This window comes from Elephas maximus, chromosome 9 (genome assembly GCF_024166365.1).
Source record: "Elephas maximus indicus isolate mEleMax1 chromosome 9, mEleMax1 primary haplotype, whole genome shotgun sequence".
Lineage (NCBI taxonomy): Eukaryota > Metazoa > Chordata > Mammalia > Proboscidea > Elephantidae > Elephas > Elephas maximus.
Genome location: NC_064827.1, coordinates 70,565,595 through 70,579,522, shown reverse-complemented (window position 1 = coordinate 70,579,522; position 13,928 = coordinate 70,565,595). Strand labels below are relative to the sequence as shown.

The 13,928-nt window shown below is 38.7% G+C and overlaps 1 protein-coding gene across 1 annotated transcript in view; it reads left to right on the top strand.

Moving 5' to 3' along the window:
- Positions 1-13,928, top strand: part of MEGF9 (multiple EGF like domains 9) — a 137,364-nt gene that overhangs the window by 65,463 nt on the left and 57,973 nt on the right. Inside the window, exon 2 of the mRNA XM_049895495.1 lies at positions 1,785-1,992. Coding sequence (XP_049751452.1) covers positions 1,785-1,992 — 208 coding nt within the window. The remainder of the gene's footprint in view (positions 1-1,784; positions 1,993-13,928) is intronic.

Here is a 13,928-nt window from a genome sequence, read left to right as displayed (position 1 = left end):
CATTTTATATAGTGCCTTATTGTTCAGAAATATAACTTGTACCATAGGTTTCTCTAGGCTCTTTAAGTCTAGGCCTCTAGCTATTTGCGAATGGGGGTTATTCCTAAAATATGTGCAGGGTTTTATTTTATCTGTGAGGAGCCCTGGTGGTACAGTGGTTAAGTGCTCAGCTGCTAACTCAAAGGTTGGTGGTTTGAACCCACCCGCTGCCCCACTAGAGAATGATGTGGCAGCCTGCTTCTGTAAAGATTACAGCCTTGGAAACCCTATGGGGTAGTTCTACTCTGTCCTATAGGGTTGCTATGGGTTGGAATCAACTTGACTGCACACAACAACATTATGCTAATTTTAGTTATGTGTTTTTGCACATGCTTACAAGGTCCTATGTTGGTACTATGTCAAACTATGTTGAAAATAAAGTAAAACCTGTGAAAGCCGGTACCTGTGTAGGGTAGAAACCTGTCAGAGAAGGAATATTTTCCACTAAAACAAGCTATAGAAAATTGGTGATTATACCCTATCAAAGACAGAACACTTGTGAGCCCAGAAAAACAAGGGAGTCCTGACTCTCACAGGTTTCACTATACTTCTTGATAAAATGAACAGAAACAGTAGCAAAACCCAAATCCTAAGTGACCCTTAAATGTCCCTTTGCATTAAAAGGCAAAAACTAAGGGTTTCTAAATATATTCATTGTAAAAAAGTTTGAAACGTATCTAAAGAATATATTTTTGTTCTAAATCTTTTAATTTGTGAAAGAGATTCAAATTGTGATTGATTTTAAGTTTTGGGTTTAAGTTTATAGGATGAACCTGTAAAATCTCTCATCTGGGATTTATTGTTTTTCATTTTCTACCCTTAAAGTTGGAAACCCTGGTGGCGTAGTAGTTAACAGCTGCAGCTCCTAACCAAAAGGTCACCAGTTTGAATCCGCCAGGCACTCCTTGGAAACCCTATGGGGCAGTTCTCCTCTGTCCTTTAGGGTCACTATGAGTTGGAATCGACTTGACGGCAATAGGTTTTAATAGGAAGCTTAAAGTCTCATTTCTCTATTAATTTCTTCTTGAGCAGAATGTATTAGCTTATGATTCCAGCAATAGCACAATCTTGTATGACCTTGTGTAGGTTACCACAGTTAACCATCTGAGCCTTAGGCTTTTGCTCCTAGACAATGGGGTTATTTATTATTTAACATGTTGTCATTTCCAGAATGTTAGAGCCTCTAAATGCCATGTACATAAGCGTAGGCCCTGCCTTTGGGGGCTTCCAATCCAGAAAAACGAATAATATACAGACCCATACATTGACGTGTGAGGTAAGTAGGCTAAGGGAGAAAGATTACTGGAAAAGAAACTGAAAATGCTAACTTTATAATTATGAACTATACATATCCTATACCCATTTCTGTTGAGTCGATTCCAACCCCATAGCAAAACTGCCCCATAGGGTTTCCAAGGTTGTAAACTTTACGGAAGCAGACTGCCACATCTTTGTCCCGTATAGTGGCCGGTGGGTTTCAACCTCTGACTTTTTGGTTAGGAGCTGAGCACTTAACCGCTGTGCCACCAGGGCTCCTTTGAAGTACACATAGTTCTGTGCATATTTTCTGTATATATTTCCCAGCTTAAGTAAGTTAAATAGAATAGAAAGTGGATTGAACTAGAGTTAATTTTATCCATCCTTACAAAGTTGTCATGAACATTTATGAACAAAAATGCAGTAGAGTTATTTTGTTAAGAAGGCGCTAAATCTTGATAATGTCTCTTTTCTTCTTCCCTTTGCAGAGTATGTATGTAACTGCTCTAGGGTCGGAAGCCTGGATGTGAATCGCTGCAATCAGACCACAGGGCAGTGTGAGTGTCATCCAGGTTATCAGGGGCTTCGCTGTGAAACCTGCAAGGAGGGCTTTTACCTGAATCACACTTACAGCTCTAGGCTCTGTCTGCCATGTGATTGTAGTCCAAATGGAGCCGTCAGCATACTCTGCAACAGGTAAGCAGCAAAGAGTGGAGATGAAGTTAATTTTATTTTAACAGGAAAAAAAAAAAGCTCTTACTTTCAAGGATCAGACTAATTTAAATAAAGAGGGGTCACTAAAAAAGAAAGTCATTGCCATTTAGTAGATTCCGACTCATAGCAACCCTATAGGGCAGAGTAGAACTGTTCCTAGGGTTTCCAAGGCAGTAATCTTTATGGAAGCAGGCTGCCACATCTTTCTCTCATGGAACAGATGGGGGGTTCAAACCACTGACCTTTTGGTTAGCAACCGAGCATTTAACCACTATGTCACCAGGGCTCCTTTATAATTATAGATTTGTCAAAATATGTTTAAGAATTATTTATTTTTTTGGGTTTTGAACTAGCGAAAATGCTTTTTACTTTTCTGTAGTTCTTACTGTCTTCAGTGTTCCTTTATGAAATTCAGAATCTGATCTTCAGATGTAGACTACTTCTTCAAAGAATATTAAATGGTTTAAAATCAGATACAAATAATATTATGAGGCTTCCTATTAAGATGAAGGAAACCTGGTGGCACAGTGATTAAGCACTTGGCTGCTAACTAAAAGGTCGGTGGATCAAGCCCACCAGCTGCTTATGGGAGAAATATGTGGCAGTCGGCTCCCATAAGGATTACAGCCTTGGAAACTATTGGGCAGTTCTGCTCTGTCCTGTGGGGTTGTTATGAGCCAGAATCCACTGGACAGCAATGGGTTGTTGTTGTTTTTTCTATTAAGATGGTAAACTAACATTGAGTACCCTCTCCCTTTCTCAAAATCCATTCTGGAGAAATTATTTAAGTGAAATGGGTGGATGGAGTTGAGGAAGCCTCAAAACAAAATATAAGAAGTCTCTGGGAAGACAGAAAATTGTCTGCAACTGCTGTGTGTGCCTGGGAGCAAGGACGGAGGATGGAAGGGAGGTACCTCCAGACTGGGTGAAGGGCTGATGGTGGGGGCAGAGAGAGGATAGGCTGGAAAAAAAGCCTTCAAATTCTGTTGTCTTGGGATAATCATTGCCTGCACCTTCACATCAGAAACCAACAGCATAGCCAGGCCACGTGGGTCAGCATATCATGAAAGCTAAAAGCTCTACTGAGGAAAAAAATAAATGAAAACAGACCTAGCAATTACAACCCAGAGAGACTGCCTCCTCCCTATGCTGCTTCTCCCTGTGATTTAAAGGCACATCCCTGACCAGAGGATTAATACCAACTGCAAAGGTAGTATTAAACCAGATTCTGTGGATCCTGTGTTTTATCCCCTTCCCTCTTCTTAAACCCATTGGGAGGGACACAGACTAGAACCTAGTCCTCAACCCTTCCCTCAAACCCAGGGGAAGGGTTGAGGACTGGTTGCTGATACCCCAGGGGAAAGCGAGCTTATAGACCAAAATAATTAACCACCTGAGGAGTAGCCACAATTAAAGGAAGATAACAAACATCTTCCATCTGAAACAAAATTACTGGAATAGATTGACCAAGTATATGTGTGGTAAATAAACTAAAAAATTAAAAAATATGAAGTGAGAAGAAATAATTTTTTATATCTTTAATAAAGCATAATTAATATACAGTAAGTTGCACATATTTAAAGTGTTCAATTTGTTGAGTTTTGACACAAGCATACACCAGTGAAACCATGATCATAATCAAGATAACGAACATCTCCACCCCCTCCCCATTTCCTACTGCCCCTTGTAATCCACCCTTCCCTCCAATTGCATCTCTAGGCAACCACTGTTCTATGTCCCTATACCAAAACCAAACCAAACCCACTGCCATCAAGCCAATTCCAACTCATAGCTATAGGTTAGTTTTATATAGAGACCTTTTATTTAAATAGAATCATATCATTCATATCTTTTTGTTTGGCTTCTTTTACTTGGCATAATACTTCTGAAGTTCATCCATGTTATTGCATGTATTGATAGCTTTTTCCTTTTTATTGCTGAGTAGTATTCATTGTATGGATTTTTTAATCCATTTACCTGTTAATGGACATTTTAGGGGTGTTTTCAGCTTGGGGGCTATTACAAATAAAACAGCTATAAGCATCTATGTACAAGTCTTTGTGTAGATGCATATTTTCATTTCTCTTGGGTGAAAACTTAGGAATGGAATGACTGGGTCATATGGTAGATGTTAAATATTTTAAGAAACTATCAGTTTTCTATGGCTCCTGTAAAAACATTACCACAAATGTGGTGGCTTAAAACAACACACATTTATGATCTTAGAGTTCTGGAGAGCAAAAGTTGGAAATGGCTCTCACTGGACTAAAATCAAGGTGTCGGCAAGGCTGCATTCTTTCTAGAGGCTCTAGGGGAGAATCCATTTCCTTACCTGTCGCAGCTTCTAGAGGACACTTGGATCCCTGGGCTCGTGGCCTCTTTCCATCTTCAAAGCCAGCAATCACATCACTCTGATCTCTGCCCCTGCCATCACATCTCCTTTTCTGACTCTTCTGCCTCCCCCTTTCACTTATAACGACCCTTATGATTATGCTTGGATAATTCAGGATAATCTCCCCATCTCAAGACCCTTAACTTAATCACATCAAAGTCCTTTTTGTCATGTAAGGTAACATATTTACAGGTTCCAGGGATTAGAACAGGGATACTTTTTTGGGGGGGGGGGTGGGGAGTGGGAATTATTCTACCTACCACTCTTCCATACCTTTTTCCAAAGTGTTGCACCATTTTGCATTCCCACCAGCACTGTATGGGACTTTTGGTTGCTCCACATCCTCGCCAATACTTGGTTTGGTTAGTCTTTTTAATTCTGGGCATTCTATTGGGTATGTAGAGGCAGCTCATTGTGATTTTAATTTGTGTTTCCTGATGACTAATAATGTTGAGCATCTTCTCATGTTCTGATATGGCCATTCATACATCTTCTTTTATGATGGGCCTGTTCAAATATTTTGGCCCTCTTTGAATTGAATTGTCTTTTTATTATTGACTTATAAGAATACTTGACATATTCTTATACATGTCCAAAAGGGAACATGCATTAGGTTGTTTATTGTAGTGTTTTGTGGCAGCAGGGAGTTGGAGATATCACCCCTTTTGGGGCACCAAAAGGGACCTTGTCCAGAAGGACCACCTTTGATAGGATCCCAAGAAGGGCGGTGTCTGGACAGACAACACAGAGTTGGGGGAAGGGACATCTAGAGGAGTGGTCCCAGAGAGACTACCCCTTGGGGACGCTCAGAGGGACTGTGCCTAGAGAGACAACAACTCAGGGAAAGGGGCACCGAGAGGGGGTGGTGCACAGAGAGAGCATCTCTGGGGGCACTAAGAAGACAGCTGACCTTTGACCTTCCGTAGAATACCCTTCCCACTTCCCCCACCATTGCCAGGCAATGGCTTGGGCAGAGCTGGAGAAGCTGGAGGGAGCCCTGTCAAAGAGACCTAGCACCCAGGTCCATGCTGTTCCCAAAAGTCCTAGTTCCTATAAGGAGAGTTTTCACCTCCCTTACCCGGAGCTCAGGGCCTGCTCTTTTTTTTCCCCTCATTCTAGTGATTTCATGCCCTGGTGGCGCAGTGGTTAACAGCTTGGCTGCTAGCCAAAAGGTCAGCAGTTAGAATCTACCAGATGCTCTTTGGAAATCCCATGGGGCTGTTCTACTCTGTCCTATAGGGTCGCTCTGAGTTGGAATTGAGTGGACGGCAATATTTGGTTTCTAGTGATTTCATGCAGGTGCTGGAGGAAAACATAGCGCACAAATTCCTGAGAAGGCTTAAGTGACCTCCATTATAAGGAGGCCATGTGATGGATGAGGAATCTCTGGCTTTAGGGTTCTACAGAGCTGTGTTTTTTCTTAGCTCTCTTGTGATCTAATCACTTGGCATTGGGCAAGTTTGCTCTCTGAGCCTTAGCTCTTCAAATGTTAATCAGGGGTAATACATTAGATGAGATCTATAGAGTGTCCCTGGCATGTAGTTTGTTGTTGTTGTTAGGTGCCGTCGAGTCGGTTCTCACTCATAGCGACCCTATGCCCAACAGAACAAGATACTACCTGGTCCTGTGCCATCCTCACAGTCCTTGCTGTTTGAGCCCATCTTTGCAGCCACTGTGTCAGTCCATCTCTTTGAGGGTTTCCTCTTTTTTGCTGACCCTCTGCTTTACTAAGCATGGCATCCTTCTCCAGCAATTGGTCCTGCCTGATAACATGTCCAAAAGCGTACGAGAAGTCTCATTAGCCTCATTTCTAAGGAGCATTCTGGCTGTACTTGTTTCAAGACAGATTTGTTTGTTCTCCTGGCAGTCCATGGTATATTCAATATTCTTTGCCAACACCATAATTCAAATGCATCAATTCTTCTTTGATCTGCCTTATTCATTGTCTAGCTTTCAAAAGGGCCTGGAGTTGGAACAGTTACCTTCCTTGCTTCTCATTGCCATTTCCCATGTGTTGTTCTTTCCTCCTTCCTAAAAAGCCCCACCTTCGGAGCACATGGCAACAGCCTATGCTATTACACTTCCTTGTTGCTGTTCCCACTCCCAGGGATTACCCCTTATTTCTCAACATGACTCACGGTTATCTTACACTACACCTGTCATGATTCTGTATGATTTCAACATCCATAAATGACCCTAAGAAGACTTGGGCCTTTCAACTTCTTGAACTCTCTTCAAATTAGCTTTCCTCTACACTACTTCCAGTCTTTATTTTCTTTCCTTTCCCCTATTTCTTGGTTGTCTTTGGCCCCAAATATAGGCTTATTAAATTTTTTAGGTAAATTCTTAGTTATTTTCTGTGGATTACTGCAGATTAATATTTAAATTTTTTTAATTAAAAAAAAAAATAGTTCCAAATATTAGCCAATTGGTTAGAACAAGCAGTGCATCACAAAAGTAATTTAAAAGCCTGTACTTAAAGGAAGTCATTAGAAGTAAGTCACGGAAGCTCTAAATCCACATAGTTGTAAGCATGATAATTCTTATTACCAGAAAGGAAGTTAAATTGACACGAGACTGGACGAACAGAAACGGGAAGTTGTAGGACTCTATGCTTCAGCAAGAACATATGGGTAAACTCTGAGGAAACACCTCTAAGTTCTGCTCTGCTATAAATTATATGTGGGTGGGTTTAGAGAAAGGAGCCCTGCTAACCACAAGGTTGGTGGTTCCAACCTACCAGCTGCTCTGCAGGAGAAAAATGTGGCAGTCTGCTCCTGTAAAGATTACCAAAAAACAAAACAAAACAAAAAAACAACCATTGCCGTGAAATTGATTCCAACTTATAGCAACCCTATCGGACAGGATAAAACTGCCCTACAGGGTTGCCAAGGCTGTAATCTTTAAGGAAACAAACTGCCATGTCTTTCTTTCACAGAGTGGCTGGTGGGTTCAAACGACTGACTTTTTGTTTAGCAGTCAAGCACATAACCACTGCACCACCAGGGCTCCTCCCTATAAAGATTACAACCTTGGAAACCCTATGGGGCAGTTCTACTCTGTTCTCTTGGGTCGGTATGAGTTGGAATCAACTCAGCGGCAGTGGATTTGGTTTGGTTTGGGTTTAAGGAAAAAGGAAATTTTAGGCAATGGTGTGGTGTGTAGTAGAAAGAGAGTGGCATCTTAAATTAGTAAACTTGGATTCCATTCTTGGTTTAGCTACTTACTATGTGACCTTGATTAAAATATTTGACCTCTCTGAGCCTCAGCAGTGTTTTTTTTTCCCTGCAAAATAGGATTAATAAATCTAACATGAAGGATCTTTGTGAGAATTACATTATATGTATGTATACATATACACGTATGGGCATATGTATGTATATCCACTTACATTGTGACTGGCACATAGTTTAGGCTCAATAACTCTCTAGATGTTGAATCTTTTTTTTTTAAGCGATGAGTAGAATGGTGACTCAGAAGAAAGGAGGTTTAAATCAGCCAGACTTTTTTTTTTTTTTTAAAGGTGACTCAGAAGAAAGGAGGTTTAAATCAGCCAGACTTGGTTATGTGTAGGGATTAGGGTATTTGTTTTCATTGGTAGGCTAAAGAAGAAATTATGTTTCTTTGGTAAAAAGTTTAGCCTGTTTTCCTAAAAAACTATTATACTCTTTAAAATTGGACATTCTGTGTTTTAAATAATAAAAATATGTAAATAATAATAACATGAATTGAATGCTTACTGCACGCTTCACATGATCCTTAATCCTTTTGCATGTATTAATTCATTTAATCCTCAAAGCAACCGTATGAACTAGACACTATTATTATTCTTATTTGCACATGAAAAAAGTGACAAGTTAGGTAATTTACCTAATTTACTAGGTGTCAGCTAGTAAATAAAAGAGCTGGGATTAGGACATTTGCAATCTAGATCTAGAGTATGCACTCCTATCCACTATGCTGATACAGTATTTCTCAAAACCTCATATATTGAGCAAAGAAAGTGAGTATTGTAAGAAACTCTGATGCAGTGCCACAGAATCCTTGATATTTTATAGAAATTTCTTTTAGTTGTCCTCTGGTAATCAGATCCTGATCCTGGTGTGATGTAGCTCATTCTATATAAATAACCCTTCTTGGTGTGATTAGTCCCAGTTTTAGCTTAGTAGAAACTGAGAATACCAGAGGATCAGCCTTTCGATAAATATATTTCCATCTCTTTGTGTTGGGCACTTTGGAGTACAAACTATATTGCTTTTGCTCTTGTGAAGAAATTTACAATCCACGAAAGACTAAAGGATACAAAACTACTAGGAGATAATACAAAATAGTTACAAATACATGCTAAATTTTTAAGTAGAGTAGTTTAGAGTGGAAAAAGAGCAGGAGTAAAGCGAAATAAGGAAAGATTTCCAGAGGAGATGGGAACTGAGACATGCCTTACAGGTTATGATTCGTGGAGGAAGAAAGATGAGAAGAAGATCTTATCAAGAAATAAACAAACAAAATAAGAATTCAAGTAAATTTCCTAAGATTATACAGTGAGATGAAAAATATGATCTCCTATTATCTACTCAAATTCTATTCTTTTTTGACCTCTCTGTTTTTAAAAATGTAGAAAAGTAGACTCAATTCTGTCCTGTCCTGTGATTCTCTCATATATAGAATATCCATGGAATGAACAGCTGGCTTTTAAAAAAGTCGTTTTCCTGCTCTTGGTTTATGCCCGGATACTTCAGTGGGAGTTGCTCCAGTGAGGGTAGAATTTGGCTGCAAGAACCAGATGTGGGTTGAGCAATGTCTTTGTGTGCAAACACATAGTCCTTTATGTACTGACAGATGGCCACCCCCTCATATCACCATTGGTGTTTCAACTTGTTTAATTGGGAAGAAGTTGGTTTAAATTGGTTTAAGCTTTGGAACATATTTCTAATGTTTTCTTGACTCACATTTGGACATATGCTTAATAAATGAATGGAGAAATCAGATAGCATTTCATCTCAAATAGCAGTATGCCTAGTGAGAGCCTCAATCTCTTAATATAGCCCTTGAAATATTGTCAGAACTGACTTTATATGTAGGCAATTATATCTGATGTGAGATGCTTTAAATGTATTCATAGTATGTTAGTATACAGGTGCATCATTTTAGACTGTCTTAATAAGCTAAAAAATGAGATTCTGTAGTGGTATAATATCCTTTTTTCATAAACTCTGTGGTTGCTGCTCTACAATGTATTTTGAAATATTTACTACTTTGCATTTTTAATTATGGGAATATGCCCCAGGACAGAGGGCAAAATTTTAATTACAAAGTAAACTGGTGCTGAAATAAATGTCAAATAGATGACAAAATACCTTCGAGGCTTACTTACACTCATATAAAAAAATAGAGCTCTGAAAATCATCTCTTGTGTAATACTCTATAGTAACAGAGCTTTTATAAACCCTTGTTTATTACTTTGCCTATAATTCTGGAAGACCAAAAAATTGGTTATCTGAACAGTAGGAACAATTAGTAATTGAGGAAAGCTTTGTCATTTTATTCAATCATTGTTTCATTTAATAAACAGACTGCATTCGTTGACTATATGTCAAAAGACATTATCCCTATTTTTAAGAAACTAGCGTAGAGATAGCATGCAAACAAAATATGAGTATTCACAAAGCATACAAGGAGATTCAGGGAGGCCTTAAGACAGGGAGTTGCATTTGAATTGAGAATTGAGATTTGAAGGATGAGTTGAAGTTTGCTATGAAACAACAAGGCATCTTTAGTAGATTGGAAGTGGTTCCCTATTTCTAGAAGGCAAAGTTTGGTTGTTGTATGGAAGAAGAGGTGAAGGAGAGCAGAAAGTAACAGGAGATACAAGTTTTGTCTATGTCTGTTATATCCCCAACACCTAGGACAGTGTCTGCCACGTAGAACATCCGATAAATACTTGCTGAATAGACAGAATGAAAGAATAAATAGGATCAGACCATGAAGGGCCTCATATGCCATGAAAATTAGTTTATCTGTTGAAGAATATTGAGTAAGGGGTGACATTGGATTTGCTTTGTAGAAAACCCACTAAAAGAGAAAGTGGGAAATGTCAGAAGTTTAGTGGATAGAGAGAGTGAGCCCAGGTGGGAGACCACTGAGAAGGCTATTGTAACAATCCAAGCAAGAGAAGTTAAAGGTCTGATCTAGGGCAATGGCATCGACATTGACAGTGGTGTAGAAAGGAGGGAACCACTCTAAGATTTTTAGAAGATAAGATCTATAGGACTGGATGGTTGATTGTATGTATGGAGTTAGGGAAAGAGAGACAGATGACTCCCATGTTTCTTTGTGGCTCAGACACTGTGGGTGGAGAGATAGTCCATTAACTGGATAAAGACTACAGGAAGGTAAGCACGTTGGAGGGAGATGATAATGATGATAGGTTTTAAACATGTTGATCTTGAGCTGACTGTGGCACATTCAAGTAGGGATGTCTGGTGGACAGTTGCATGTGTATTATGTGCCAAATAAGAAATCTTCTTAACTAGCATATTTGTGTTCTATTTTATAGGAAAATAGAACAAATCCTCATAGGTTTAATTTTAGTTAAAAATAACTTTATTCTATACCCCAATTTTTATTCCTGCAATTATACCAATTTCTAGTTCAAATGACCTTTTTTTTTTTTTAAATGACAAATATTTTTTTCCTCAAAGGTAACTAAGAGAAATGAAGTTCTGATACATGCTATGACATGGATGAACCTTGAAAATGTTATGCTAAGTGAAATAAGTCGGACACAAAAAGACAAATATTGTGTGACCCCACTTATATGAACTATCTAGAATAGGCAAATGCATAGAGCCAAAAGTTTATTGGTGGTGGGGAGCAGGAGGAAATGGAGAGTTATCACTTAAGGGTACTGAGTTTCTGTTTAGGGTGTTGAAAACTTTTGGAAATACAAAGTGGTGCTGGTTGTACAACATGGTGAATGTAATTAATGTCACTGAATTGTATACTTAAAAAGGGTTAAAATGACAGATTTCTGTTAATGTATATTTTACCACAATAAAAACTTTTTAAAAAGTAGGTAACTGATCTCAGCCTTTATCCTATCATGGTTCATTTGTTTCAATAAATGTTTGTGCAATGCCAGATATCTTAGAAAATATTTGAAAACATTGTACCGAGTATCACGTTAAGTTCAGCAAAACAAATTAGACTAAAATTTGAATGTTGTTCAAAAGAAGGCATGGAGAGGTTGAGGTTTAAGTGTAAATACGTTTTTCAGTAAGTTTCTGTCTTAAAGTCTCCATTCACAGGAGATAATCGTCCTCCTGGTCTTCTAATTATTACCTAGATACCGGCTGTAGTCAAATGATGGGGAAAAAAGCACGCTTCCCCCCAACTGTTAGTGACCCTTGTGAGCATTAACGTGATGTGTCACAGTGAGCTGATGTTGTTGCGGCTGAGCCAACAGGTTACTTTCCCTTCATTGTGTTATAGACTCTTCTACTTATTTCATTAGGCCACTTTTAGGCTAGTTTTGAAATTTTTAAAGAAATATTTTGAAGTTTTTGTGCTGAAAATATTAAAAGATCATTTATTTTGCTGCTTCTAAGATGTTGTTTTCTCCCTCAAAATCTATAGGTGTATACATGCTAATAGTATAAATAACCAAGTTCAGATAAATGTAGTATTTGATATCAAGGTATTTATTTATTCAACCAATTATGTACGGGGTATTTTAATAGACCTTGTGGGAGATAAAAAAGACAATAAGTCTCATTCCAAAGGAGATTTTGATATAGTAAGGCCATTAAGAAATATATAAATAATTATAATACAAAGTAAAAATTGACCCATATCGTAAAATATAAAGATAAAATGCTAAGGGGATTAAGAAGCTGGGAGGTATCACTTATAACTGGAAGAATCAGAGGAAGTTGTATTGAGGAGGTAGCTTTTGAGCTCAGTTTTGAAGCAAAGAAAGGATTTAGGTATACAGAAATGGGAAAGGACATTACAGAACAGGAAGCAGCAAGATTAACGTCTCAGAGGTGAGCTTACACCGCATGTAAGGTCGAAGAGAAGTAGGAGTGGAAGGAGATGAATCTGGCAAGGCTTGCCGTGGTCAGGTCACAAAGGGCCTTAATAGACAAATGATTTGGTTTTATTCAGTAAGAAATTTTTAAGCAGGAGAAAGAGCAGCACTACATTCTAGCAGAAGTAGATAGGGTAGATGTAATTAAAGGGGCGATTAGAGGTGGAGAAAAATTAGTGAGGAGGAACGTTAGGGTAAAATAGTGAGAATGCGGAGAATAATTTTGGAGACTGAATGGGTAGGGTGTGGTTTCAACAAAGTATTCTTCATAGGGGAAGGAGATGGTGATGGCCCATGATAGCAGTGCTTCTGTGCGTAATTGTCTAGAAATGCTAGTTTATGATTTTTGCATTAGCACATACACACAAATCACAAATCTGGTTTGTATTTCTAAGCCAAATTTAAGGAAGTTCTCAGTCCCAGGGTTCCTTCTCAGGTCCACACCCTCTCCCTATGCTTACATTCTTCCTTTGTTGCAAACTATAGGAATTGAGTCTGCTTTGGTTTAGTAGTTGCCACCACCCACTGTATCCCGTGGGATTTTTGTTCCCCCATAAGCCTTGCTGCTGAGTGTCAAACAGCGTCCCCATATCAACATTCTTTCTGTGTTGCTAAAGATAAATCCAAAGGCCTTTTACCTTTTAAGTTTTTAAAACTGTTAACTTTTATAAAGAAGCCTTTGGGGGTAGCAAACATAATAGATATGGGGAAGTTGAAAGCTTATATAACTGAAAAACTTTTCCACAAATGGAATTCAAATATAGTAATACCTCTTCTATTTTTCCAGTAATTGCTCTGACCCTCCTATGCCTCAATAGCATAAAGTCCAGTACCCTCCTTTTGAGACAATCATTTCTTCAATAATGAATTACTAATTGTCCAGTAATTCTTGGGGTCAGTCCTCCTCCGGTACTAGGTGTAAAAGGAAATGTGATTCTGACCAGTTTACTAATATTGTTGTTTCTCACTGCTACATGGAATTGCTGGGTTGAAGCCTGGTTCCTGAACACCCTAGCAGAAGATACTACTATGCTGATGCTTTTAACTGCTCTAGATCCTTGCAAAGACAGCAGTGATTATTTGAGGAGAATGAACCCACTTTATCTTAGTTATCTAGTGCTGCAATAACAGAAATACTACAAGTGGGTGGCTTTAACAAACAGAAATGTGTTTTCTCACAGTTTTTGAAACCAGAAGTCCGAATATAGGGTGCAGGCTCTAGGGGAAGGCTTTCCCTCTCTTTCAGCACTGGGAGAAGGTCCTTGTCTCTTTTCAGCTTCTGTTTCTTGGTTCGTGGTGTTCTTCATGTGGTGTGGCATCTATCTTTCTTCATCTCTGCTTGCTTGTTAGTCTGCTTAAATTTATATCTCAAGAGATTGACTTAAGATACACCCTACACTAAAACTGCCTCATTAACATAACAAAGAAAACCCATTT